Below are 26,302 nucleotides of genomic sequence, written 5' to 3' on the forward strand. Positions count from 1 at the left end.
GATCTTCAAGCAGCCATCAATCATCTGGATTGGTCTCCCAACTCCACTGCCTCTGACATCAATTCTTCCTGGGAATTCTTCCAAAGCAAACTGCTCTCTCTCATGCACAGATTTATCCCATCTCGTCTTAGTTTGTCTTACCCTTCCTCCCGTCCATGGTACACTGAATATTGTGGTGAGGCAGTTGCCCTGAAACAACTTGCCTTTGCCTCTTGGAAGGCTAATCCAACTGACGGCCATCTCAGTTCCTTCCACCAAGCTCGGAACAAGTGTGTGTCTACCCTCAGGAGTGCCAGGAAGCACTATCTTTCCACACTCAAGAATGAACTCTCAAACCTGTCTGCTTCCTCCAAATCCTGGTGGTGTCTGGTCAAATCCGTTTCTGGTGTTTGTTCCCCCTCCATCCCCTCCCTTACCTCAAATGGCTACACAGTTGACACCGCACGTGACAAAGCCGAATGCCTCAACTCTGTGTTTGCCTCAAAATCTTGTGTCCCAAACCCATCTCTCTCTGTTCCCACCTTACCCAGTCGAACCCAACTGCTCCTGGACTCTGTGTCCTTCTCTCCTGACAAGGTGGAGGAGTTTTTGTCAAACCTCGACTCTGATTCTGCAACTGGACCAGATGGCATCAGCCCACGGGTCCTAAAATCCTGCTCTTCCGCTCTATCTCACCCTCTCTCTGTTCTTTTCACCCTCTCTTTTGCTCAAGGTCATCTGCCAGCATCCTGGAAATCAGCAAACATTACCGCTTTACACAAAAAAGGTGCAAAAACAGATCCTTGCAACTACAGACCAATCAGCCTGCTCCCAATTATCAGCAAAGTCATGGAATCCATCATTGCTTCGGATATCAAATCCTTCCTCTTCTCCAATGGCTTGATCTCCGATCATCAATTTGGATTCAGACCAGGTCATTCTACTCTGGACATGCTGCTTCTGCTGTCTCAGCATTGGATGGAGGTCCTCAATGCCAAACAGGAAATCAGAGCTGTCTCCCTTGACATATCACGTGCCTTCGATACGGTTTGGCACCCAGCTCTGCTCACCAAACTCTCCTCCTATGGTATCCATGGAAATCTCCATGCATGGCTTGCATACTTCCTCTCTGGTCATAGTCAACGTGTGGCCCTGAATGGATTTCTCTCATCTCCCCTTCCTGTTCAGGCTGGAGTTCCCCAAGGCAGTGTTCTGGGCCCTGTGCTTTTTCTGGTCTTTATCAATGATCTCTCCGACTCTCTGGAAAATCCTCTCTATCTCTTTGCTGATGACTCCACTCTCTGCCGCTCCAATTCCTCTTCCCTCAGATCGGCAGTCTGCAGCCTCCTCACTCTGAAGACCTGGACAAAATCACAGACTGGTCAAACAAGTGGAACATGTCTTTCAATCCTGACAAATCTCACACTCTTACTATGTCTCTCCGAAAAGATCGACTGGACAACCCTCCCATCTACTTTCTCAACAATCCTCTCCAAGAAGTTCTGTCGCTCAAGCTTTTGGATCTCACTATCTGCCATGATCTTTCTTGGGAAAACCACATTTCCAAGCTGGCCTGCAAAGCCAGTCGCCGACTGGGCATCCTCCGTCGTGCGAAGTCCTTCCTAGGCACACCTGAGCTCCTCACCACATACAAGGCTTTCATCTGCAGCTCAATGGAATACTGTTCTCCCCTATGGGCCGGTGCTCCTGCCTCACACCTAGCTCTGCTTCACGCTGTTGAAACCAAAGCTTTCAGAATCATTGGAATCTCCCGTGATGAAGCTATCTCCGAGGGCCTTTCACTCACTCACCGCAGGCAGGTCGGTGGTCTTTCTGTCTTCTCCCGACTCCTCTCAGGCCTTGCTCCCCCAGCTCTCTCTGTGCTTTGTCCCCCAAATATTCCTACAGGTCGCACAAGATCTGCCAGCAACCCTTTGATGGTTAAACTGCCGAAATCTCGGCTCTCTGCTCACCTTCACTCATTCATTCCTCTTTTCTCCCGCCTCTGGAACAAACTCCCACACTCCCTTCAATCCCACTCCTCCTCCCCCAGGTCTTTAAAACAGCTGTTCACCACCATCTCTTATCTTCCCCCATCCAAAACCTTGATCTTTTCTACCCCCGCTAATTCACCACAGATCCACCTTGTTTGAAATTCCAACTTCTTTCCTGGAAGTCCTGGAAGTATCCATATGTTTTATACCTCTCCCACCCCCCCCCCCCCTTTCCCATGCCTCCTCCCCCCCAAAGCCCTCTCTCTCCCACAGATCTCTCGATGTCTCTCGGTCCCTGCTCTGAAATGTTGTGTTTGTGTCCTTCCCCCTCTCTCCCCATATTGTCTACTGCTCCCCATGTTATATGTTTTAGGTGTCGGTTTGTCTTTCTGTGTGAATAATGTTAGCTCTTTCACGAGCCTCGATCTTGTATCCAAAAAAAAAAAAAAGGGTTCCCATCGTTCATTGGAGCCACGACTGTTCACTAAGCCCCGTCTCAATCTATCAGACCCGGTGTGAGCAGTGATTCGCATGCATTCACTCTTCCGTCTCCACTCACAATCCCTCCCATCCCCCTTCAAACTTTCGCTTCTGGCATCCTGAGTTTCCCGTGGTTCATTGGAGCCACGTCTATTCACAAAGCTGCGTCTCAATCTATCAGACCATGCTTCAGTGTGAGCAGTGCTTCGCGTACATTCATTTTTCTGACAACTCAAAATCCTTTCCCTTCTCAATACTGACACCGTCCCCCTCTCCATTAAAGACCCCGCCTCTCCGGGGTCTGCCAGGTATCCCGCGCAAGAGTCAGGTTCATAAGCGATCCACATGGCAGCGTACCTCGTTTGTCCTGTAGATGTCCGCCTCCAGTGAAGAGGCTCAGCATCATGTGAGGTCCTGGTAGACATGCCGGTGGTTGGGCCTGCCTCACAGCACCGATTCAAATGGCAACGGACCACGTTCGTCTTTCTCTCGATGTCTGCTTTTCCCTCGATGTTGACCGCAATGGCATAGGCTATAGGCTCCAAAACCACCTGAGGTCCCGGCGGTCGTGCCCGTAACTCGGTCGCAATGTCGTTCATATGTCACTAGCCGAGACCGATTCGTGTGTGTGTGTGTGTGTGTGTGTGTGTGTGTGTGTGTGTGTGTGTGTGTGTGTGTGTGTGTGTTAGTGTTAGTTAGTGTGTGTGTTAGTTTAGTGTGTTAGTGAATCCATACACAGTCCAACTTTAATATCGTGCCCCTGCATGGCATTCATCACAATTTGACAATTGTTGCATTTAACCACAAAATTTTAATATATAAATTTAAGCATACGTAAATTTTGTACGTTCAAGATGATTCACCCTGTGTTTTATCATTCGTTTAATCTCCTCATCTTGTCTGTCAGTGGGTCTTGTTTGTGTTTCTTGCTCATCTTGTCAATCTTGTTTTTGTCAAGGATCGTACATTTTCAATACCTACTTCTTATAAATAAAGGAAGTTTGTCTGTATGTGACTGGTATGATGTTCATTCGCATCTTAATAAATTAATAATGATTTGACAGATAAAACTTTACTGAACACGAACCATTACTGATGTATTTTTCATGATATAAATGGATGTGGTAATTTATTGTGTGAGTTATTAGCCAATTGTAACTGTTTTATCACTGTTGTCAGTCAGTGTGGGACTGAGTCTACATTAGTTCTCAGATCTACTGTCATCTACTGTATATCTCCCAGGAGGGCTTTGCATTGTGAAATGCTTTGGCTTATTATTATTATAATCATTAATACATAACTTTTGAAATGACGTATTAATGTGAACTAACAACGGTACCCGCCCTATGGGCGGGGCTTCAATTGGGAAGCCGAAATGAAAAGGCAAAATATCAGAAATTGAAGGCAGAAATTTTTTATTTTAAACGATTCATATACCGACCGTAAAAACTGCTGAACCGATCGCAAATATATTTTGGGTGGGTAATCCTGGGATCTCCGGGAGTAAAATAGGCTATTTAGTTTTCCCAATTTCAGCTTTGGTGTCCAGCATTCTCAGGTTTGGACTACCGCATAACATTCGCGTTCGCATAACGTTCATTGTGACGATGTTCTCATTGTGACGATGTACTGTATGTATTCACAGTAGTGTTTGACGTGATGGTGTGAACGTAATTTCGTAATGATTTTTGTTTCGTAATCCTTTAATGAACGTTTAATGTTTGATGAATGTTTAATGAACGTTTAATGCCCTTCGATGTCCGGGGCCACATGCATGCGACATTGGACGGGCCAGCGTGTACCTTGCCCTTCGCCGTCAGGCTCGGGTAAACCGTTGAGCCCCATCCGTGATGGGGACTGGGGCTTGAGACAGTGTCCTTCATTAAAAGTATAATAAACGCTGTCTCCATCGATCTTGCCAAGGCCGTAACAGCCGTAAAGTTTAATCTCTACATGAGAGAATTCCACATAGCTATTTTGGCGGTGAATACGCTAACAGATCGCTGTCTCCATCGATCTTGCCATGGCCGTAACAGCTATCGCCTCAAAATCCTTTTAACTGTTGATTTGGTACAGTTACACGTATCGGGAATTTGGTACACGTATCGGGAGTACATACGACACAGCGATTGTGAACACGATTATCGATCACGATTCACGATCATAGTGTATCGATCACGATTTGAAACACGATGGAATAATATTTACCGATATGAACAGTGATGTGGCTTTTATTGAAATTCTAAAGATACTGTTCAGATTTTGATGATTTGCGTGTGCTATGATTTAACGGATGTTTATATGAATCGTTTAAAATAAAAAAAACCTTCAATATCTGATATTTTGCCTTTTCATTTGGGCTTCCCAATTGGAGCCCCACCCGTAGGGTGGGGCTCCCCGTTGCTAGTAAAACAAGCATTCTGAGTATTGCGCTGCAATACATGTCCCCTACCGGCAGTCTGTCGTCCGGAAAACAGTTGGGGAAATTACCAATGGTTATTTACCAACAGGTTCTGAATCGTTCCCAATCGCTAATTACCTCAGGATGGGCTCACCTGTGATTCGCACTCGGGAAATCAATTTATACACCTTGCAGACAGGTCAGCAGAAGCACGAGAAAATATGTTGTTGATAAAGAACCTTTTGAGTCGCTAAATATCAGTAATTTATTATATTTTCCGGTTCACGATCAATGATCGATGTGTATATATATGTTGCTCGGCTTGGCTCCGCCCTTCCGGAAAGTGCGCGCTGTGTCGCGCTGTTGACGCTCGCGAGACGAGGCTGAGGCTTGAGGAGAACTCGAGAATAAACAAGAGATATCCATTTTTTTTTAAAATATTTCCGATTAATTATTTATATCTGTCAAACCACGTGATCTATATCAAATTCCAAAAAGATATTTATTAGACTAACATGCTGAACAGATCTGTGAAGTTTCCCCTCGATTGGATTAAAAATGAGGGAGGAGCTCGGTTTTAAAGGTTCATGCTTAAAAACGTCATAACTCTGAAACCATGTGATGCATGACGTCATGCTCACTGACTTTTTTGTTCGACATGCGTATGCGATTCTGCCTGCAAAGTTTGGCCTCGATCTGTTCAGCCGTTGCAGGGAAAAAGGGGTTTTCGTGTTTTCACGAAAAACAATATGGCGGCCGAACTACGTGACCTGTGACGTCATAATTACCATTAAAATATTCTACAGACCGAGTCCCTCCTATGGTGAAAATTTGATCTCAATCGGTCCTATTATTGCAGAGAAATTGGTTTTTAAAGGAAATTAAAACTTAAAATGGCACTGAGTTTAGGATCATCAGAATTATCAGAATTCCCAAAGTTCAAAGTGCCATAACTTTGTTAAAAATGATCGAAACGTCCTGAAGTTAGAACTTGACCTGTAACTTATCATGAGGAAACCATGTACCAAGTTTGAAATCATTAGCATTAAGCGTTTAGGAAAAAAAGTCCGTAAAGCTGTTCTTTGCGTGATGGACTGACGGACTGATGGACTGACGGACTGATGGACTGATGGACTGACGGACTGACGGACTGACTGACTGACTGACTGACTGACAGACGGAGGGACGGCGTGCAAACCTATAGTCCCCTCCGGTGTACACCGGTAGGGGACTAATAAGCGAAGTAACAACTTCTAATCTGGTGTGTGGGTGTATCTAGGCATAAGGAAGAACGCTATTGAAAATTGGGTTGCCACGTCAAAATCAAAGATGGTCGCCACCATATATATGTCAACCTTGTGAGCGAAATATCTTGAAAAATAAACGAACTACTAACTTCTAATCTGGTTTGTGGGTGTATCTATGCATAAGGAAGAACGCTATTGAAAATTGGGTCGCCACGTCAAAATCCAAGATGGCCACCGCCATGTATGTCTGAACCTTGTGAGCGGAATATCTTGAAAAACAAGCATTCTGAGTATTGCGCTGCAATACATGTCCCCTACCGGTAGTCTGTCGTCCGGAAAACTGTTGGGGAATTTTCCAAGGGTTATTTATCCACAGGTTCTGAATCGTTCCCAATCGCTAATTACCTCAGGACGGGCTCACCTGGGAGTCGCACTCGGGACTTCGATTTATACACCTTGCAGACAGGTCAGCAGAAGCACGAGAAAATAAGTTGTTGATAAAGAACCTTTCGAGTCGCTAAATATCAGTAATTTATTATATTTTCCGGTTCACGATCAATGATCGATGTGTATATATGTTGCTCCGCTTGGCTCCGCCTCTGCGGAAAGCGCGTGCTGTGTCGCGCTGTTGACGTTCGCGAGACGAGGCTGATGGCGTGCGGTGCGGCTTGAGGAGAACTTTAGAATAAACAAGAGATATCCCTTTTTTTTTTTTTCTTCTTTTAAAATATTTTCGTTTATTTAACGATGTCTGCCAAACCACACGCCCTATCGCAAATTCCAAAAGGATATTTTAGTAGATTGACATGCTGAACAGATCTGAACAGAACAGATCTGTAAAAACGTCATAACTCTGAAACCATGTGACGCATGACGTCTTGCTCGCTGGCTTTTTTTGTTCGTCATGGGTATGTGATTCTGCCTGAAAAGTTTGGCCTCGATCTGTTCAGCCGTTGCAGAGAAAAAGGGGTTTTCGTGTTTTCACGAAAAACAATATGGCGGCCGAACCACGTGACCTGTGACGTCATAATTACCATTAAAATATTCTACAGACCGAGTCCCTCATATGGTGAAAATTTGATCTCAATCGGTCCTATTATTGCAGAGAAAATCTTTTTTAAAGGAAATTAAAATTTAAAATGGCACTGAGTTAAGGATCATCAGAATTATCAGAATTCCCAAAGTTCAAAGTGCCATAACTTTGTCAAAAATGATCGAAACGTCGTGAAGTTCGAACGTGACCTGCAACTTATCATGAGGAAACCATGTACCAAGTTTGAAATCATTAGCATTAAGCGTTTAGAAAATAAGTCCGGAAAACTGTTCTTTGCGTGACGGACTGACGGACTGACGGACGGAGGGACGGCGTGCAAACCTATAGTCCCCTCCGGTGTACACCGGTAGGGGACTAATAAAAGGTTTAGAGGAAAAGGTCTTTGTCCGTTTAATAAAAGGTCTTTGTCTGAGGTCACCGAGTTCGATATGTGCAGCGATTGGTGCAGCCGTTTGTGCCGCACCCAGGAAAACAACATCGTCACAATGAGAACAATGGACATTATGCGAACGTGAATGTTATGTGGGAGTCCAAACCTGAGAATACTGGAGACCAAAGCTGAAATTGGAAAAACTAAATAGCCTATTTTACTCCTGGGGATCCCAGGATTACCCACACAAAATATCGTTTCGATCGGTTGAGCCGTCTTTACGGTACCTTCGAACAGACGGACGGACATTTGGTGAATTATAGTAAGATGATAACGAGGCCTTTTGTACATGCACAGTGTGTGTGTGTTCACAGTGGCTCAGTTCTGCTCTCGGGGCACTTTTAACCTGCAAATAGTAAACAAGCGAGTGGCGGTAGTGGATGGAACACACACACACACACACACACACACACACACACACACACACACACACACACACACACACACACACACACACACACACACACACGCTTCTCCTCATTCAATACACTAGGACGTGCCCGTACGTGGGTGCCCGTTCGGAAAAACATTCCAAACCGCGTGGCAGTAACGACCACAGCACCCCCCCCCCTCTATTTACATGAAATGGTTTGGTCCATTCGCAAAGCCAAAGCGAACGACCACAGAACCCCCCCCCCCCCCCCCTCTATTTACATGAATGGTTTGGTCCATTCGCAAAGCCAAAGCGAACGGCGAACGGCTAAATCGCCATAGCTCGGTAACTACTTCTCCGATTAATATGAAACCTTGAAAAGGCACATCCTCAGGTCCCCAGCAATATACCTGGCAAGTTTCAAGTATATCGGACCCGTGGTTGTCGAGAAACAGCGGTCACAGACAACACACACACACACACACACACACACACACACACACACACACACAGAGATTACTGGAATTATAGATAGATGAAAAAGATCCAGTCTAATTTATCTTGCGGCCTCATCACCAAAAGAAAACACATTTATGATGGCCCTCACAGCCTATACAGCTCGCACTCCCATTCCCACTTCCTCGCCCTCCTCTCCAACATGATTAATGGTAAATATCATTTTAAACTTACCCTGTGCCCCAGATATGCTCTTCCCTTCAGTGTTAAGAAGGACCCAAACCACTTACAGTGTCCCCCTCTGGGAAGTCTGCCTGAAATTTGGGAATGATGGCATCGTCTTTCCAATTGCAGATGTTCATTAAATAAATCACCGAGCCTGCCATGTTCACACGAAGTAATCACGCAAGGTTCAAAGTCCACTCACTAACAGGGATGATCGGGGAGGGTAGAGTAGAACGCACCATCCACAGCCTGTCCACAGGCCTTCCATGGACACACATTATTGGGAGTTTTTGTTGTATAGGCTGAAAGATATCAACTTTTTGGGTGAGTTGATGATAAAGGTCTCCAACTCATTTGATGTGCGCAGGCACACACCCCTTCCTCTCAGGTACTTTTCCAAGTATTTTTGGCTTCTTTTAGAAGCTTTGTGAGCCATTTTAGGTAGCAATCCTTATCTGGCATGCATAGTATACGTTCCCCACCCTGATATCCATTGTTGTGTGGGCTGTCTCTGCATGCTCCGAGCATTTTGGGGCAGATTACATCATTTCTGAAGTCACATCTATCTATAATTCCAGTAATCTCTGTGTGTATGTGTGTGTGTCTGTGTGTGTGTGTGTGTGTGTGTGTTTGTCTGTGACCGCTGTTTCTCGACAACTACCGGTCCGATATACTTGAAACTTGCCAGGTATATTGCTGGGGACCCGAGGATGTGCCTTTTCAAGGTTTGAAATTAATCGGACAAGTGGTTCCCAAGGTATGGTCACCGTACTCGCAAGCCGTTCGCTTTGGCTTTGCGAATGGACCAAACCATTTCATGTAAATAGAGGGGGGGGGGGGGGTTCTGTGGTCGTTCGCTTTGGCTTTGCGAATGGACCAAACCATTTCATGTAAATAGAGGGGGGGGGGGGTTCTGTGGTCGTTACTGCCACGTGGTTTCAAAGTTTTTTTTTGTTGTTGTTTGCACGCATGTTTTTTTGCACGCACGTACGGGCAAGCACGTACGGGCAAGCACGTACGTGCGGGCACGCCCTAGTCTATCTATAATTCCAGTAATCTCTGTGTGTATGTGTGTGTGTCTGTGTGTTTGTCTGTGACCGCTGTTTCTCGACAACCACGGGTCCGATCTAATTGAAACTTGCCAGGTATATTGCTGGGGACCCGAGGATGTGCCTTTTCAAGGTTTGAAATTAATCGGACAAGTGGTTCCCAAGGTATGGTCACCGTACTCGCAAGCCGTTCGCTTTGGCTTTGCGAATGGACCAAACCATTTCATGTAAATACAGGGGGGGGATAGTCACCGTACTCGCAAGCCGTTCGCTTTGGCTTTGCGAATGGACCAAACCATTTCATGTAAATAGAGGGGGGGGATATAATTTTAGATATATATATAGTACGGGCACGCCCTAGTCTATCTATAATTCCAGTAATCTCTGTGTGTATGTGTGTGTGTCTGTGTGTTTGTCTGTGACCGCTGTTTCTCGACAACCACGGGTCCGATATACTTGAAACTTGCCAGGTATATTGCTGGGGACCCGAGGATGTGCCTTTTCAAGGTTTGAAATTAATCGGACAAGTGGTTCCCAAGGTATGGTCACCGTACTCGCAAGCCGTTCGCTTTGGCTTTGCGAATGGACCAAACCATTTCATGTAAATAGAGGGGGGGGTTCTACCGTACTCGCAAGCCGTTCGCTTTGGCTTTGCGAATGGACCAAACCATTTCATGTAAATAGAGGGGGGGGTTCTGTGGTCGTTACTGCCACGTGGTTTCAAAGTTTTTTTTTGTTGTTGTTGTTTGCACGCATGTTTTTTTGCACCCACGTACGGGCACGCTCTAGTATTATACAAAGACAATACTGCATTTTGAAAGTTTTACTCCTCACAAATATGTTAGTTTTTAAATTGGAAATTTAAATTTAAAATTACATAAGCAAAAATGCCTGACTTAGCCAGTGCAGTGTGTAATAAGAAGTTGATGACATTAATAATGTGTGATAAGAAGTTGATGACCTTTTAAAAATTGCCAGTGCAGGAATTCTAGCAAACAATTTGCAAGAAAAGGAACAACAGGGCAACTTACCACAATATTTGCCTTTTGTCTTTTGAGATCCTCTTTAATGAAAGCTGTGAGAGAGAGAGATGGAGAGATTGATTATGGAGATTTGCTTGAAGTTCCGCACCACAATTCTTCATGGGAAGTGCACAAGCAGCGATTTTAACGTTCAATCTCGAATACATATTTGTATTCTTCTTCACTTACATAAACCAACACATCAGTAATGACTTAAAATTAAATTGTCCATTCAATGAAAATATGAATCGGAGAGCGGAAAGTGCATGCTATAAGTATCTCTCCAAAGACAACAACCGCTTCGGGGAAATTACAAGCCCAGCATACAGTGTCTGACAGACAGCGAAAGAGACAGGGGTGCGGGGGGGGGGGAGGGGGGGCAGAGGGTTGGGTTGGAGAGAGAGCAATAGATTTGTCAGGATTTAAAAAGGTATTCCAAGTGTTTGACCAACTTGTGATTTTGTCAAGGTCTGAAGAGAAGGAAGAGTCTACTGGAAGGACACAGGTTTGTAGATGCTGGGATGTTGGGGAGGGTACTGACAGAGAAGGGTTTGACATTGGAAAATAATGCAAAGGGTATTTGATTGTCGTGCGCAGATGACCTCTGCAAACTGGATTCTCAAGATTCCTATATTTAAAATTTTGAGATAAAGATCATGGGATAGGTGGAAGGCACTGAGAAAGGTCGTGCTGTAGGAACCGGAGGGGGATGACAGACCAAACGCTTCGGTGAATATAGTATTGTAGAATATGCCTTGTGAAGAAGAAAAAGAGAAGGAATAGATCGTGATGAAGAAGAATACGTGTGCTATTCATGATGGAGAAATGAGGAAAGTGAAGCATTTTAATGTCTTTATAAAAGCTTCTAAGAAGAAGGAAGTGTTTTCTTCAATGAAGATATTGGGAAAAGGGAGAGGTAAAGAAAGAGGTACAGGAAGTACAAGTAGAAGGTAGAATGAGATTGTTTTAGAGTGAAAGGTTTTTTTTGAAGCAAGGATGGGGAATAGGATAACGTTGAAGAGGCAGAATGAAGTGAAAAAAAAAAAGCGAAAAGGCAAACAACCTGAAAACCGAGACAGTTTTTCTCCCGGCTATCGGAGGAGTAGGCCTGGGTTATACGAAAACGAAATTGACAATATTGACAACGTACAAATTAACACACAAAAAATTTCGACAAAAACAAATGGCACGTGGGGACGAAATATAACAGAAAAACACAACGGATACAGTTCAGAAAACTTAGCTTTGATTGAGGTGGAGGAGCAGGCAGCAGATTTGACTTGCATGCGGAGCAACATCGAACCAGAAGTAACAACGACAAGTACAAAAAGTTTTAATTAAAACAAAAGCCGCGTCGATGTTACACAATGCCTAGATGCAGCTGTGCCTATAACGTCGATGTTATAGGCACAAGACATTCCTATTGATTCGATTACTTGATGTTATTTTTGTGCAAAGTGAAAATATATCTCGGCAATTTCCCGTGTGTGGCGACGAATTTTTCATATATCTCGGCATTTTCCCATCTGTTATTTCAGGCGGTGTATGACTGACCATGCCGCGATTAAAAAAAAAAAAAATCTCGGCAATTTCCCGTGTGTGGCGACACGTGAACGAAGCTATGCTCCTCTCTCCACATTATTGTGACGACGTATAAATGAAATATTTCATCGTGACGATTGTCATCAAATGGACGAATTTTTAATATATCTCGGCATTTTCCCGTCTGTTATTTCGGGTGGTGTATGACTGACCATGCCGCGATTTTAAAAATATATATCTCAATGGACCTGAAGTTACAGGCCTTTGAGAATTCATTTCGTTCTATAAAGGGCAACTTTCATCGGATTTTCTTCACGTTTTTTTTCAACCGAGTCTAAAACTATGTTAGCGACTGTGAAAAATGAAATGATATATCGAATTTGATTTGAAAGAAAACTGTGTGAGAGAGCAAGACACCACGGGCCTACAAAACAGGCCTCAAAGCTATGCGAGTTAATAAAATGGTGGATATTTGTTTATATGAAGCCTCTCCCACAATGGGTGGAGCTATGGTTCCCAGAATGGGTGGAGCTTTGAGGTTTTGTCTTCTCTGCAATAACAACAAGAAGAACAAGAAGAAGAACAAGAAGAAGAACAACAACAACAGCAGAGCGCACTCTATGAGCAGCGTCTGCGACACGGCTAAGAAGACACTTAAATATGCAACTTAAAACTCATAACTTGCTAATTTTTGTATCACATGATGACTGTATGAACCCCATATATTTTATGATGCATCATGGCATTCAGCCTGTCCTTGTGTACCTGTTGTGTGTACCCACCTGAAGCAATGGTTCCAAGCAGTAGTACAGCGCAGAGCAGCAAGTTACCAGCCAGTGGCCCAAACATGGTTATCAGCCGACCTTGACTCAATGTTAAAGCAATGGCAAACACCTAAACAAAAGAAATAACTGATGAAACAGATTACTCTTTAGAATAGTACATCAAGTGCAGGCACTTTTAAATTGCCATGCATTTGGTACGAATCAAATGAGGGTTCTTGCCTACAAGCAAGGGCAAATCACTAACTCTGACCTATTCAATGGACCCCGTGACAGAGTTAGACATGAAAAAATCTCTTACCTTAAGGTGGGTTTTCACGGGACACGCGAACGGTTCGCGAAGGATGCGAATGTCTAAAAAATGGCAAAGTCCAACATTCGTATTTTAGGCTCCAAAAGTTCGCCAAACATGCGCGGGGGTTCGGAAGCGTCGTCAATTGTTCGCATCCTGTTTCAAACATTTTTGAAATACCCGCCGAACAAAAAACGACTCCTGCGAACAATTGACGACGCTTCTGAACCCCCGCGCATGTTTGGCGAACTTTTGGAGCCTAAAATACGAATGTTGGACTTTGCCATTTTTTCGACATTCGCATCCTTCGCGAACCGTTTGCGTGTCCCGTGAAAACCCACCTTTACAAGTGAGGCTCTCTCATTCATATAAAATTTTGCTCTAGCTTAAAATACGAACAATCAAAGGCCATATTTGCTGGTCATACCTGGACACATCCATTCAAGAAACCAGAAGAAATGCCTTCAGAATGTGGATAGGTGAGCTCAGCAGCAAACTCGAACCCAATGGGAAGGCAGCTGGTCAGGAAAAACCTGAAGGGATCACATTCTACATTCGGAGAAACGACTGACCAGTCGCTGGGCTCATAAACAAACTTTTTTTAATACTGAGTCGAGGCTCGTGTAAGAGATAACACATAGAACATATAATAAAGGGAGCAGGGAGACAAGAGGAGGAGAGAGAGGGAAACACAACAACAGTAGAGAATAGGGTCATCGGGAGATCTGTGGAAGGAGGGCTGGGGGAGGTGGGAGGGGTACACGGTATAAAGCAAATGAACACTACTCGGAATTTCAGGAAAGGAGTTGGGGATTGAAAGAGGCGGATTTGGGGTGAATTAACGGGGGTAGAAAAGATCAAGGTTTTGGATGGGGGGAGCTAAGAGATGATGGTGAACAGCTGTTTTAAAGACCTGGAGGGAGGAGAGGGATTAAAGACAGTGTGGAAGTTTTTTCCAGAGGCAGGAGAAAAGAGGAATGAAAGAGTGAAGGTGAGTAGTAAGTCTTAATTTGTCAAGATTGAAAGACATATTGGAAGTGTTTGACCAGCTTGTGATTTTGTCAAGGTCTGCAGAGAGCGAAGAGGATGCTACCTGCCTGGCTGAAGGATGAGTGATGTCACAGCAGAGGGTGGAGTCATTAGCAAGTAGATAAGGCCATTTTTGAGTCAGAGGGATCATCAATGAAGATCAGGAATAGGACTGGGGCCAGAACACTCACCAGCCTTGAAAAGGAGGGCAGATGACCTTTGACCTTTTGACCTCAAAATAGTTGGTTTCTCAATTCTAAGACTATATGCAAATGCTGTTCAACTTTCAATTCAATCGGATGAAAAATGATGATTTTTCGAAATTTGACCTCAAGATGACGTTTGACCTTTGACTCAAATCAATAGCCTTCTTAGTTATGACGACCTCTCAAATTGGTAAAGTTGCATGACGATCTGTTTATAATTGTGACGTGTCGGCGATTGACAGACAAAACAAACAAACAGATAAAGTAAACAAGAAAGATGTTGTGCATAGCACGACACTTGCGAAATCCCAAAAGTAAGTTGTTGACCTTTGACTTATGTTGACCTTTTGGCCATTGTTGACCTCAAGAATAGTTGGTGGTTAAATTTACAGACCTGATGTGCAACTCTTCTTCAAATGTCGTCAATCGGAGGAAAATTGATGATTTTTGAGATTTAACAAAGTTGTTGACCATTGGCCTATGTTGACCTTTTGAACTCGATATAAATAGGCTTCTTGCTTGTGACTAACTCTACCATTTTGTGAACTAATGTGAAGATCGGTTTAAAATTGTGACCTGTAGGTGATTGACATACACACAAACAGACAGAATAACGCACATGACCAACCAATATACTTGAAAATCTTCGATTTTGCTATTAACAAACGGACACAAATGTAATACCCTCTCCTCTGGTGAGGGTAAAAATCGTGTTCAATTGGAGGATTGCAGAGCTCTATGAATCGAGCAAACTATGGAATGTTAAAAAGTGCGATGACTAGTATAAGAGTACATGGCAATTAAATGACTAATTAATAAGCTAGGCTTGGAAATTTACAAGACTGATAAAAGATAAATGCATTCCAACTCAAAGTAAGATATCATGGAGATCGAATTAAATTCAGATTGAGTGGACTTTGGATGAACAAAATGTTCACTGGGTATCAGATTAACCAACTTTAACCTTCATCCATGCATGCAATCAGCCTGCGCAGCTAAAAGTAATTTTATCCATCATGCCTGAGCCAAATCAAATTCGAACATTCCTACCTGCAGTAAGTAGTGCCAATTGCAAAGATAACCCCAAGCAGGAAAGTTGGCCTGTATACTACCACGCATATTGGCCTATTTGATTTAAAAAGCACTGCGGGATCTTCATCGTCGCAAGCCAGGATATGTATGAGGTTGCAGCTATGAAACCTGCATGTGGTGGCCCTGATTTGACCAATCTTATCAGAGCAATGCCGAACGCTTAGCAGTTGTTAATCAACTAGGCAAGCCCAGGAAGTGCTAATGGCTTCAGGCAGAATAGCGCCTCGGTAGTAGGGTTGTGGAACCCTTGATGGAGGAAATGCTATCAATTTGATGCTATTGATTGATCAATCGACGGCATCTTCATAAGATCTGCCTCGTGAGTAAAGGTTATTGAATCAAAGGCTAAAAGAAGGCATACTTTATGGTAAACCATGCTGCAGGAGTTGTGACCACAGATGATTACAAGCAAACGAAAAACTCATGTTGACTACAAATAACAGCACCAGGGTTAAAGCCTCTGATATCCTCTCGCCCGGCGTGCTCACACCTCAATTGACTTCTTGTCTTTTGAGGTCTTATGATAATAAACTCTCAAAGCTGCAAGGATGAAGTGGGTTTAAACATGGAAACAATGGGAGAAAACTCTTCCATTACAAAAATCAAATCAAAGTGGCAACAACGATTGTGAGAACTGTCCGTCCACTGGGAACAAGGGCAGAACGTGCATATGAAACGAGAAGGGCACTCGGTAGAGAGCATACCTCCGCCAGGCTGAACAGTTTAAGTTTTCTATCCCACTGATAGGCTGGATATGGATCCGGCCCTTAACGAGATCGAATCAGCTTGTTCTTGTCATCTAACCAACTCATCTACCCTGTTTTGTCATAACCTGTCCAATTTTTTGAAATATCATGTTATATATCGTTTTGGCCCCATCTCTCATTGGTGAAGCATCACTTAATAATTAAAAAATTCTCGGAAATATGGATTCGGATATTCACCAAAGTCTAATCCACCAACTTTTGTCTGAATCCATCCACAACTTTTTGATATATCTTGCTCAAAGACGAACAAACACACAGACAGGGGTGAAAACATAACTTCCGTCCACCTTTGGTGGCGGATGTAAATATTTGGCATTCAAGAACATTGAATCGTGTAGAACAAACCAAATAAATATGAAAATATCATTGGGAGGACTCTCATGCCTTCCTGTGCCTGGCCAAATGATATGGGGGCCATTACAGAAGGTGTTGGAATACTCCTGATTTAAAAGACACTTTAAGGGGAACCCAAATGTTCAGACCACCTCAACGCTAATCTATCCCTTTATACCCGACAATAGATACGACGTGTCTTTATAGGATTCCCAATTTATAAAGTCGGTAATTTTGCAATTAAAAGTCGAAATCTTCTTCTTCACGATATCCGTGACGTCGCACGAGGAAGTCGACCGCCAAAATCCGTACTGTCTACAGGTTACATTGCGGTACGATTGAATTCAAATGGCGAATAATTTTCGAATTTCTACAAATATTCTGGGTTGATGCGTCCTCGGTGGTCATAGTAATACAAACCGAGATGGTTTCATGCTACATCAATGGCCGAAAGATCTGAGGGTTGCCAGAAATTGGATGAGGTTTTTCTGAAATACCTGAGTGTGGATTGGGCCTACAAGATGCTCACTTTTGTGTTCGGAACATTTTACAAAGCAGTTATGAAATAATAGGCATGGCTAGATCTTTTGGTTATCCACCACGATTGAGAGAGGATGCTACTCCTACAATTATGCGGAAGAAACAGCAGTCTGTAACACTGTAAACTATATCACCATCTCTTCTGAGATATATGAACACCGTAAACTGAGATATATGGACACGGGTGATTTGAGCAGTGAATCTAACATCTGTTGGCCTGCATGTGACCGATCTCACCTCGTCACCAACCGTCCCTGCTCTCTCCACTGAGGTGGTACATTGACACGGACACAGCACAGACAAAGCACGGACATGGAGCGGGAACAAGACACGGCATGGACATGACGGTGGGACATGGCATGGACACGACTACAGACACAAATGATGTCCTGGGGTAGTATGAAACGGGATGATACTGTAACATATAAGGCACTGGGTCAGCCGGCTATGGTGGGAGAAAGCATTAATCGCCCATTTGGTAGACAGTGTCTGTGCTGTGTCTGTGCTGTCATGTCCGTGCTGAATCATGTCCATGCTGTGTCCTTTCTGTGTTGTGCCATATTTCTTCTGGTTTCTCCAATAGAACTGATTTATCAATAAATACAAAATCCCTGAAAAACCGTCAATGGAACGGAAAAACAAAACCTACCAATCTGGAGTGAACATCCAAACGGCATTTCCATCTGCACTACGAACACCGCCATCTTCACTAACACCATCTTCGTCTGAATTGCTCCCATAAGGCTTGAAATGATACGGCTCAACAATTCCCCCGAAAGCGCTTCCATCACTAAATTTTATCTCCAATAGTTTATTTTCAAAATCCAACTGATCCGTTTCAACATATTGAGAACCTTCAGAGTTGCTAATGATGGTGGAATCAGTACCAGAATCTGAGCTTGACATGCACTGCTCTCTATGTAATTCAACATTTGGATCAAGGTGAGTTTCATAGTGTGACATCACTGGCAAAATTGAAAATCGACACTTTGGCTTTTTCGACAAATTCAAAAATATTTTCCCTTCAAATTAGACCATGATTTATGATTTTCAATGGTTTTCAGAAGAAAATAAATTGCGTTTGATTTCCCCTTTAAGTTGGCCTGAGAGCCGACTGAAGAAGAAGTAAGCATAACGCAGACAGAATTTAAATACAGGGTTCACGATTGGCAGTGAATTGGAGTGGCAGTTTATTGTTGGCTGCTGAGACTTATTTTACTTCAACAAAAAAAACTAGGATTATAAAGTGAAATCAAAGTTGATGATCAGGTGTAATGCTGCACAGTTTTTGAAATACGACTTTTGTTTCACTTCAAAGGCTATTTGGTAGGAAGCTTAGAAATTGGTCATCAAAACTATCTCTGGATCAGTGCTAGTGATTTGGATTATCTGTTAAGAGTATGAAGGTAATAAACTCAGAAACTTACCCTAAAATGCCTGCAGTAATGAAGATGACCCAGATATGCCCCAAGTCCATTGTGAATGTGTACACCACCATAGTAATGAAGGTCAGTATATTCACCACCAAGATGGTCATCCTGCATTCAAGAAGGTATTGTGGTTATGGCTTCCAGGGGGTAAAATAGTCAATCTAGAGTATAACAACAATTATTTCACAGCATCTGTTCAGTTAAGTGTGATGTAACACATGGGGATAAATATGCGTTGCAAATATATCGGATAGATGAGATGGTTGGGTGTGTTTATTTACCATCTCCACAACTTATTTTCTTTATCTCTCCATCTCTCTCAATTCTATAGCACAGGAAGCTTCCACCTATTTGCTATTTCTCACTTCCTCAATCTCACAAACCAGTTTGAAACGGGAGGAATCGCCCATTGCCACCTCCACTGACCGGTGAGTCACCTCCAGCTGAAAGTACGATGGGCAAGAAAATTCCTTAAAACTGGGTTAAACCGGCCAAAAGTCACCAAGCCACAACGGGGACCAAAACTGGACTGAAAAGGCTCTATGCACCCATCACAGCCAGACCAATCCGTGAGGGAGGTCGGCTGGAGCCATTGCCCAGGACCAATTATGGGAGGGGACCGACAATGGGGACTTTGAAGGCTCATCCATTGAGGTCAGGTGGCCATGCTGAGGAGGGGGGCAGGTGGCCATAAAAGGAGGACACACGAGCATATTACAGACTAGACCTTAGAGTCTCTTGGCTGGTGTCTCTTGGCTGGTGTCTTGGCCTTTCACCTTGCCTTTTGAGTGCACCCTTTGCCTGTCTTTCGAGTCTCGGAAGTTTTTGTCTTTCTTTAATGAGATACACTGTGCTTCAACCACGCAGCACTTTGACAAACTGCATTTCAACCAAACTGCGCTTTGACACACAGCACTTCCAGTGTGCTACGCTTTGAGATGCTGTATGGGACAGGCACTGCACACTGGAGGAAGAGTGGAAGACAGTGACCTTTCAGGAGACAAGGGCAGAATTCATAACCGGGAGGTTGCGTCAGCTCCTCAACTGCAGCAACGCGTTCAGACCATATACATATACCCCAGCTCTTTCTTTCTTTCTTTCTTTCTTTTTTTCTCTCTCTCTCTCTCTCTATCTCTCTCTCTCTCTCTCTCTCTCTCTCTCTCTCTCTCTGTCTCCTCTGTCTCTGTCTCTGTCTCTGTCTCTCTCTCTGTCTCTCATTTGACGGATGATTGGGGGCTGTATTGTAAAGTGATAAGGGTGCAATCCTTGGTTAGTTGAGCCACGTCACCCCCAGGTAAATGGCGTCAGATGCCGGACACTGGGAGATTTTGCTGTCTGTTTGACGTTTGTGGTTGGTTCCAACCTGACAGGCCGCACAGTTATCTGTGCTACATCGGCCTGCAGGGCCTGAGGTCTGGAGGAGTTTGAGGGGTTGCCACTTGTGGTGAACCCTCGTTCCATAACTACAGACTTGGCATTTAATATGGAATATTTTTTTGTGGGGGTGAACTTACTTTTCAAGTTGACTTCGAACCAAAAGTTCATTGGAATTATGTTGAAATTATTCTAGATTTTGTTAATGTGACCTTTAAAAGAAACAAAAACCACATTTGACATTTCGAAGCAAATAAATTGATCCTTGAAAGTGATGGAAACTGATATTGATCTCAATTCACGGATAGTACTGTGTTAAACTTCTGTACGTTTTCCAGAAGTATTTCTTTATTTTGCACATTAGCCAATTTGTTTTTTTAGCCAAAACAAAAGTTAAATTACGACTGGGATTACGGACAGTAAAATTACAGTTCGGTACATCGTGTAACCCCCACGAGCATTCAGGCGAGCACGCACACGTTGAAGAATGCTGTTCACGAGATTTGCCAAGCTTTGGACAGGAATCGTTTGCCATGCAGTGACAATACCCTGCTGCAATTCACGCACAGAGGTCGGCTGCTGGTCCAAGTGGTCGATTTGACACGTTAATTCTGCCCACAAGTTCTCTATCGGATTAATATCCGGGGACATGGCGGGCCACTCCATATGCTCTACAGCACGGTCAGCAAGAAAGTGTTGGATCATGCAAGCACGATGAGGCCATGCATTGTCATCTTGGAAGACAAAGTTTCCTCGAAAGGCTGCATGAGCAAATGGAAGCAATGTTTCTTCCAGAATGGCCCTGTACTTGAACTGGTTCAGGTTTCCATTCAGAACAACCAGGTCAGTTTTGCCCCCTGCATGAAAAGCAGCCCAAACGGTCACCCCACCATCTCCAGCTTGGACTCTTGGCACTATACAATCTTTGTTGTAGGCTCCATGCACTTGTCTGCACACTCGGACATGGCCATCTTGAGGATAGACCAGAAATAAAGACTCGCCACTGAAGATCACGTGATTCCAGTGTCCTGGCTGCCATTGACGGTGCTCTCTGGCCCACTGCAATCGGCGCTGATGGTGTTGTCTTGTCAGGCATGGCTTTCTCAGGGGACGCCTGGCACGATAGCCTGCTTGAACCAGTCGTTGGTTGACTAGCCTTCTGGATACAGGCACATTTGTCAGTTGCTGCCACTCAGCCCGAAGCCGATTCACTGACTTGGTACGGCCATTGCGGACTAACCGGTGCAGCTGGCGATCATCCCTCCTTGTGGTTCTGCGGGGACGTCCTGGCCTCGATATTGGAGTAGGGACACCCCTCTGAGCATTTCGTTTCGGGATCTTTGACACCTGACCTTGAGTGATGCCATACTGCCGAGCAATAGCACGCTGTTTCATGCCAGAATTTCGTAAAGCCACCACTCCATGACAAACAGCATTGTCGAGTTGACGGACCATCTCCAGAGGAAGCGGCAATAACTTTTGTTGATGTGCAGAGGTTGTTTTCCACTAATACAGAACGCAACAACCCCTATATACCCGATTGTGAAGCCAATCATCAAATGTACCTGTCCATACATTTTGTCACGCCACCTGTGATATAATCCTGTTATTGACTTCTTGCTGCGACAAACAATCAGTGACATAGTTCTTTTAATAAAGAAATCACCGAAGTATAAAAGAAACTCACCAGATTGATATACTGAGTTCAGAAAGGAAACCCAAGTCAAGAAAAAAAAAATATTCCATATTAAATGCCAAGTCTGTATATATATATATATATATATATATATATGTATACTTACTTTTCAAGATGTCTTAGGACCAAAAGTTCATTGGAATTATGTTGAAATTATTCTAGATTTTGTTAATGTGACCTTTAAAAGAAACAAAAAACACATTTGACATTTCAAAACAAATAAATTGATCCTTGAAAGTGATGTAAACTGATATCGAACTCAATTCATGGACAGTACTGTGTTAAACTTCTGTACGTTTTCCAGAAGTATCTCTTTATTTAGCACATTAGCCAAAATTTTTTTTAACAAAAACAAAAGTTAAATTACGACTGGGATTACGGACAGTAAAATTACAGTTCAATACTTCGTGTAACCCCCACGAGCATTCAGGAGAGCACGTACACTTCGAGGCATGCTGTTCATGAGATTTGCCAAGATTTGCACAGGAATCGCTTGCCATGCAGTGACAATAGCCTGCTGCAATTCACGCACAGAGGTCGGGTGCTGGTCCAAGTGGTCGATTTGACGCGTTAATTCTGCCCACAAGTTCTCTATCGGATTCATATCCGTGGACATGGCAGGCCACTCCATATGCTCTACACCATGGTCAGCAAGAAAGTGTTGGATCATGCGAGCATGATGAGGCCGTGCATTGTCATCTTGGAAGACAAAGTTTCCTCGAAAGGCTGCACGAGCATATGGAAGCAATGTTTCTTCCAGAATGGCCCTGTACTTGAGCTGGTTGAGGTTTCCATTCAGAACAACCAAGTCAGTTTTGCCCCCTGCATGAAAAGCAGCCCAAACGGTCACCCCACCACCTCCAGCTTGGACTCTTGGCACTATACAATCTTTGTTGTAGGCTTCATGCACTTGTCTGCACACTCGGACGCGGCCATCTTGACGATAGACCAGAAAACTAGACTCGTCACTGAAGATCACGTGATTCCAGTGTCCTGGCTGCTATTGACGGTGCACTCTGGCCCACTGCAATTGGCGCTGGCGGTGTTGTCTGGTCAGGCATGGCTTTCTCAGGGGACGCCTGGCACGATAGCCTGCTTGAACCAGTCGTTGGTTGACTAGCCTTCTGGATACAGGCACATTTGTCATTTGCTGCCACTCAGCCCTAAGGATTAGCTGACTTGGTACGGCCATTGCGGACTAACCGGTGCAGCTGGCGATCATCCCTCCTTGTGGTTCTGAGGGGACGTCCTGGCCTCGGTATTGGAGTAGGGACACTCCTCTGAGCATTTCGTTTCAGGATCTTTGACACCTGACCTTGAGTGATGCCATACTGCCGAGCAATAGCACGCTGTTTCATGCCGTAATTTCGTATAGCCACCACTCCATGACAAACAGCATTGTTGAGTTGACGGACCCTCTCCAGAGGAAGCGGCAATAACTTTTGGAGACGTGCAGCAGTTGTTTTCCACGAATACAGAATGCAACAACCCTTGTATACCCGACTGTGAAGCCAATCATCAAATGCACCTGTCCGTACATTTTGCCACGCCACCTGTGATATAATCCTGTTGTAGACTGCTTGCTGCGACAGACAATCAGTGACATGGTTCTTTTAACAAATAAATCACCAAAGTAAAAGAAACTCACCAGATTGATATACTGACTTAAGAAAGTAAACCCAAGTCAAGAAAAAAAAATATTCCATATTAAATGCCAAGTCTATCTCTATATATAGACTTGGCATTTATGATGACTATATATAGTCACGTGAAAAAGTAAGTACACCCCACGTAAAGTTTTGACTTTTTCAACATATTTCAACATACAGCTATTTGATCTTCATTTAAACAATATTGATCGATAAAGGTGATATAATACAACAAATATCACGAAACATTTACATTTTGTAGTCCATTGTATAATTTAAATAAACATAAATGCAAATTTCGCATGTGGAAAAAGTAAGTACACCCCATGAAATGTTTAAAAAAAATCTTTTTAACATATGTGGACATATCAATATTTGATCTTCATTTAAACAGTATCTATAGATAAAGGTGATCTAATTGAACAAAAAAACAATGAGAAATTGACTTTGCAATAATTTATTCAACAAAAAATTATTGCACAGCATGCACAATTGCATGCACAGCTCGTTTCAAATCCCCCCACAACATCACGATGGGATTTAGATCCGGGCTTTGACTTGGCCATTCCAGAACCCTCCATTTCTTTCTTTTCAGCCATTCCTTGGTGGATTTACTGGTATGTTTAGGGTCATTGTCATGTTGCAAGGTTCACCTTCGGTTGAGATTCAACTTTCCGACAGATGGCCTCACATTATCCTCAAGCACCCTCTGGTACAATTAAGAATTCATAGTGGATTATATGATTGTGAGCTGCCCAGGCCCTGATGCAGCAAAGCTGCCCCAAACCATAATATTTCCCCCACCATGCTTTTCAGTTGGTATCAGGTTCTTGTGGTCAAATGCTGTCTTTGGTTTTCGCCAAACATGTCTTCTGGCACTGTGGCCTAATAGCTCTACCTTTGACTCATCTGTCCAGAGCACATTGTTCCAGAAGTGCTGGTCTTTGCCGCGGTGTTCATTGGCAAACTTTAGTCTTGCCCTGATGTTCTTTCTGAACAGCAAAGGTTTCCTCCTGGCACACCTCCCATGAAGATCAAATTTGTGCAGCCTCTTTCTAACGGTAGACTCTTGCACTTTGACATCAACAGTGGCAAGAGTTACCTGTAGGTCCCGTGATGACATTCTGGGGTTCTTAGAGACTTCTTTCAGCATCTTGCGGTCTGCTCTCGGGCTGAACTTGCTGTGGCGGCCTGGCCTGAACAAGTTGGCAGTTGTTTGGAATGTTCTCCACTTGTAGATGATCTTCCGGACAGTCGAATGATTGATTTCAAATTGTTTGGAGATCTTTTTAAATCCCTTCCCAGACTCGTAGGCATCTATAACCTTCTTTCTGAAGGCCTCAGAGAGCTCTTTTGATCTAGGCATGGTGACGCCGCACACTTCACCAACAAAGAGCAAACCAAACTAAGTATCTGAGGTTTAAAGAAGACAGGTTCCTCCAAGATCCTCTCTAACGATGTTCTAATCATTTGCACCTGAGCTGGTGCACCTGATTCTAATTTTAGGTATTTGAAGTAGTGACAAATGTAGGGGTGTACTTACTTTTTCCACATGCGAAATTTGCATTTATGTTTATTTAAATTATACAATGGACTACAAAATGTAAATGTTTCATGATATTTGTTATATTATATCACCTTTATCTATCAATATTGTTGAAATGAAGATCAAATAGCTGTATGTTGAAATATGTTGAAAAAGTCAAAACTTTACATGGGGTGTACTTACTTTTTCACATGACTGTAAATATATATATGTATATATATATATATATATATATATATATATATATATATATATATATATATACATATATATATATATATATATATATATATATATAGATATATATAGATATATATGGGGTGTCCATGTGGTCTTGACCTAGAGGATGGCCTCGAGGTATGCATTTGGTCTGTTTACGTACTGAAAATCGAGATCAAGCAAGCCTTTAACCCCTCTGTTCCACGTGAGCTTTTCTTCAATCTTGAGCTCGCCTGAGAACACCTGTGTTACCGTTTGACAGGCGTACTCAGTAAATGCCAAGCACCCCCCCCCCCCACCCCCCAGTCAAACACAAATGCGTGAACCTCGAACCAGAGGGCCCACACGTCCCGTCTCATCGGGTTAGTTTAGGAAAGATATATACACTACCGGTCAAAAGTTTTAGAACACCTCAATTTTTCCAGTTTTTATTGAAATTTACGCAGTTTAATGTTCAGTGAATAACCTAAAATGGTACAAAGGTAAGCAGTAAACTGCTCAAGGTTAAAAAAAAAGTTTAGGTTAGCAAAAACGGGAAAATAATGCAAATTGCACAGTTATATTGTAAAAAAGGCCTTCTTCAGGGAACAACTAATGGGTTAACAACTTACAGCTGTTCTGCAGCAATGTAAGTAAATTAAGCCTTGAAAGTTGATGCAAACAATTCCTTCAGGTGTCTCAACCTCTGCTGATTACTTGATTACAAACCCTTTGTCTGTATGAAAGCAGTATTGGAACAGACTATTATTACACCCTCTGAAGCATTATTTGGACAATATTGCACTGCAGGAAGTAGTATCTTGGAAACTGGAGGAAACTCTGACAGGAAGAGGTCTGGCAGACCCAAATCCACAACAGAATCAGAAGACAAGATTCTGAGAGTCAACAGCTTGCGTGATAGGCGGCTCACAGGACAACAGCTTCAAACACAGCTTCACACTGGTCAAAGTAAGCAAGTCTCAGTTTCAACTGTGAAGAGAAGACTTCGAGCTGCAGGTTTGACAGGCTGAGTGGCAGTAAAAAGCCATTGCTAAAATGGCAAAATAAGAAAAAGAGGATTGCCTGGGCCATGAAGCACTTCCAGTGGACTACTGA

General features: G+C 43.3%; 1 protein-coding gene across 2 annotated transcripts in view; it reads right to left on the reverse strand.

The window, feature by feature from the left end:
* Window positions 1-26,302, reverse strand: part of LOC137436719 (choline/ethanolamine transporter flvcr2a-like) — an 86,034-nt gene that overhangs the window by 21,381 nt on the left and 38,351 nt on the right. For both annotated transcript variants that reach the window (XM_068130747.2, XM_068130746.2), the window contains exons 6-9: window positions 18,721-18,831; window positions 13,754-13,859; window positions 13,035-13,146; window positions 10,720-10,763 (exon numbers count right to left, since the gene is read on the reverse strand). In XM_068130747.2, the coding sequence (XP_067986848.2) occupies window positions 10,720-10,763; window positions 13,035-13,146; window positions 13,754-13,859; window positions 18,721-18,831 (373 nt within the window). The remainder of the gene's footprint in view (window positions 1-10,719; window positions 10,764-13,034; window positions 13,147-13,753; window positions 13,860-18,720; window positions 18,832-26,302) is intronic.

The sequence above is a fragment of the Myxine glutinosa genome, chromosome 11 (assembly GCF_964187855.1).
Source record: "Myxine glutinosa chromosome 11, kmMyxGlut1.1, whole genome shotgun sequence".
Taxonomy (NCBI): domain Eukaryota; kingdom Metazoa; phylum Chordata; class Myxini; order Myxiniformes; family Myxinidae; genus Myxine; species Myxine glutinosa.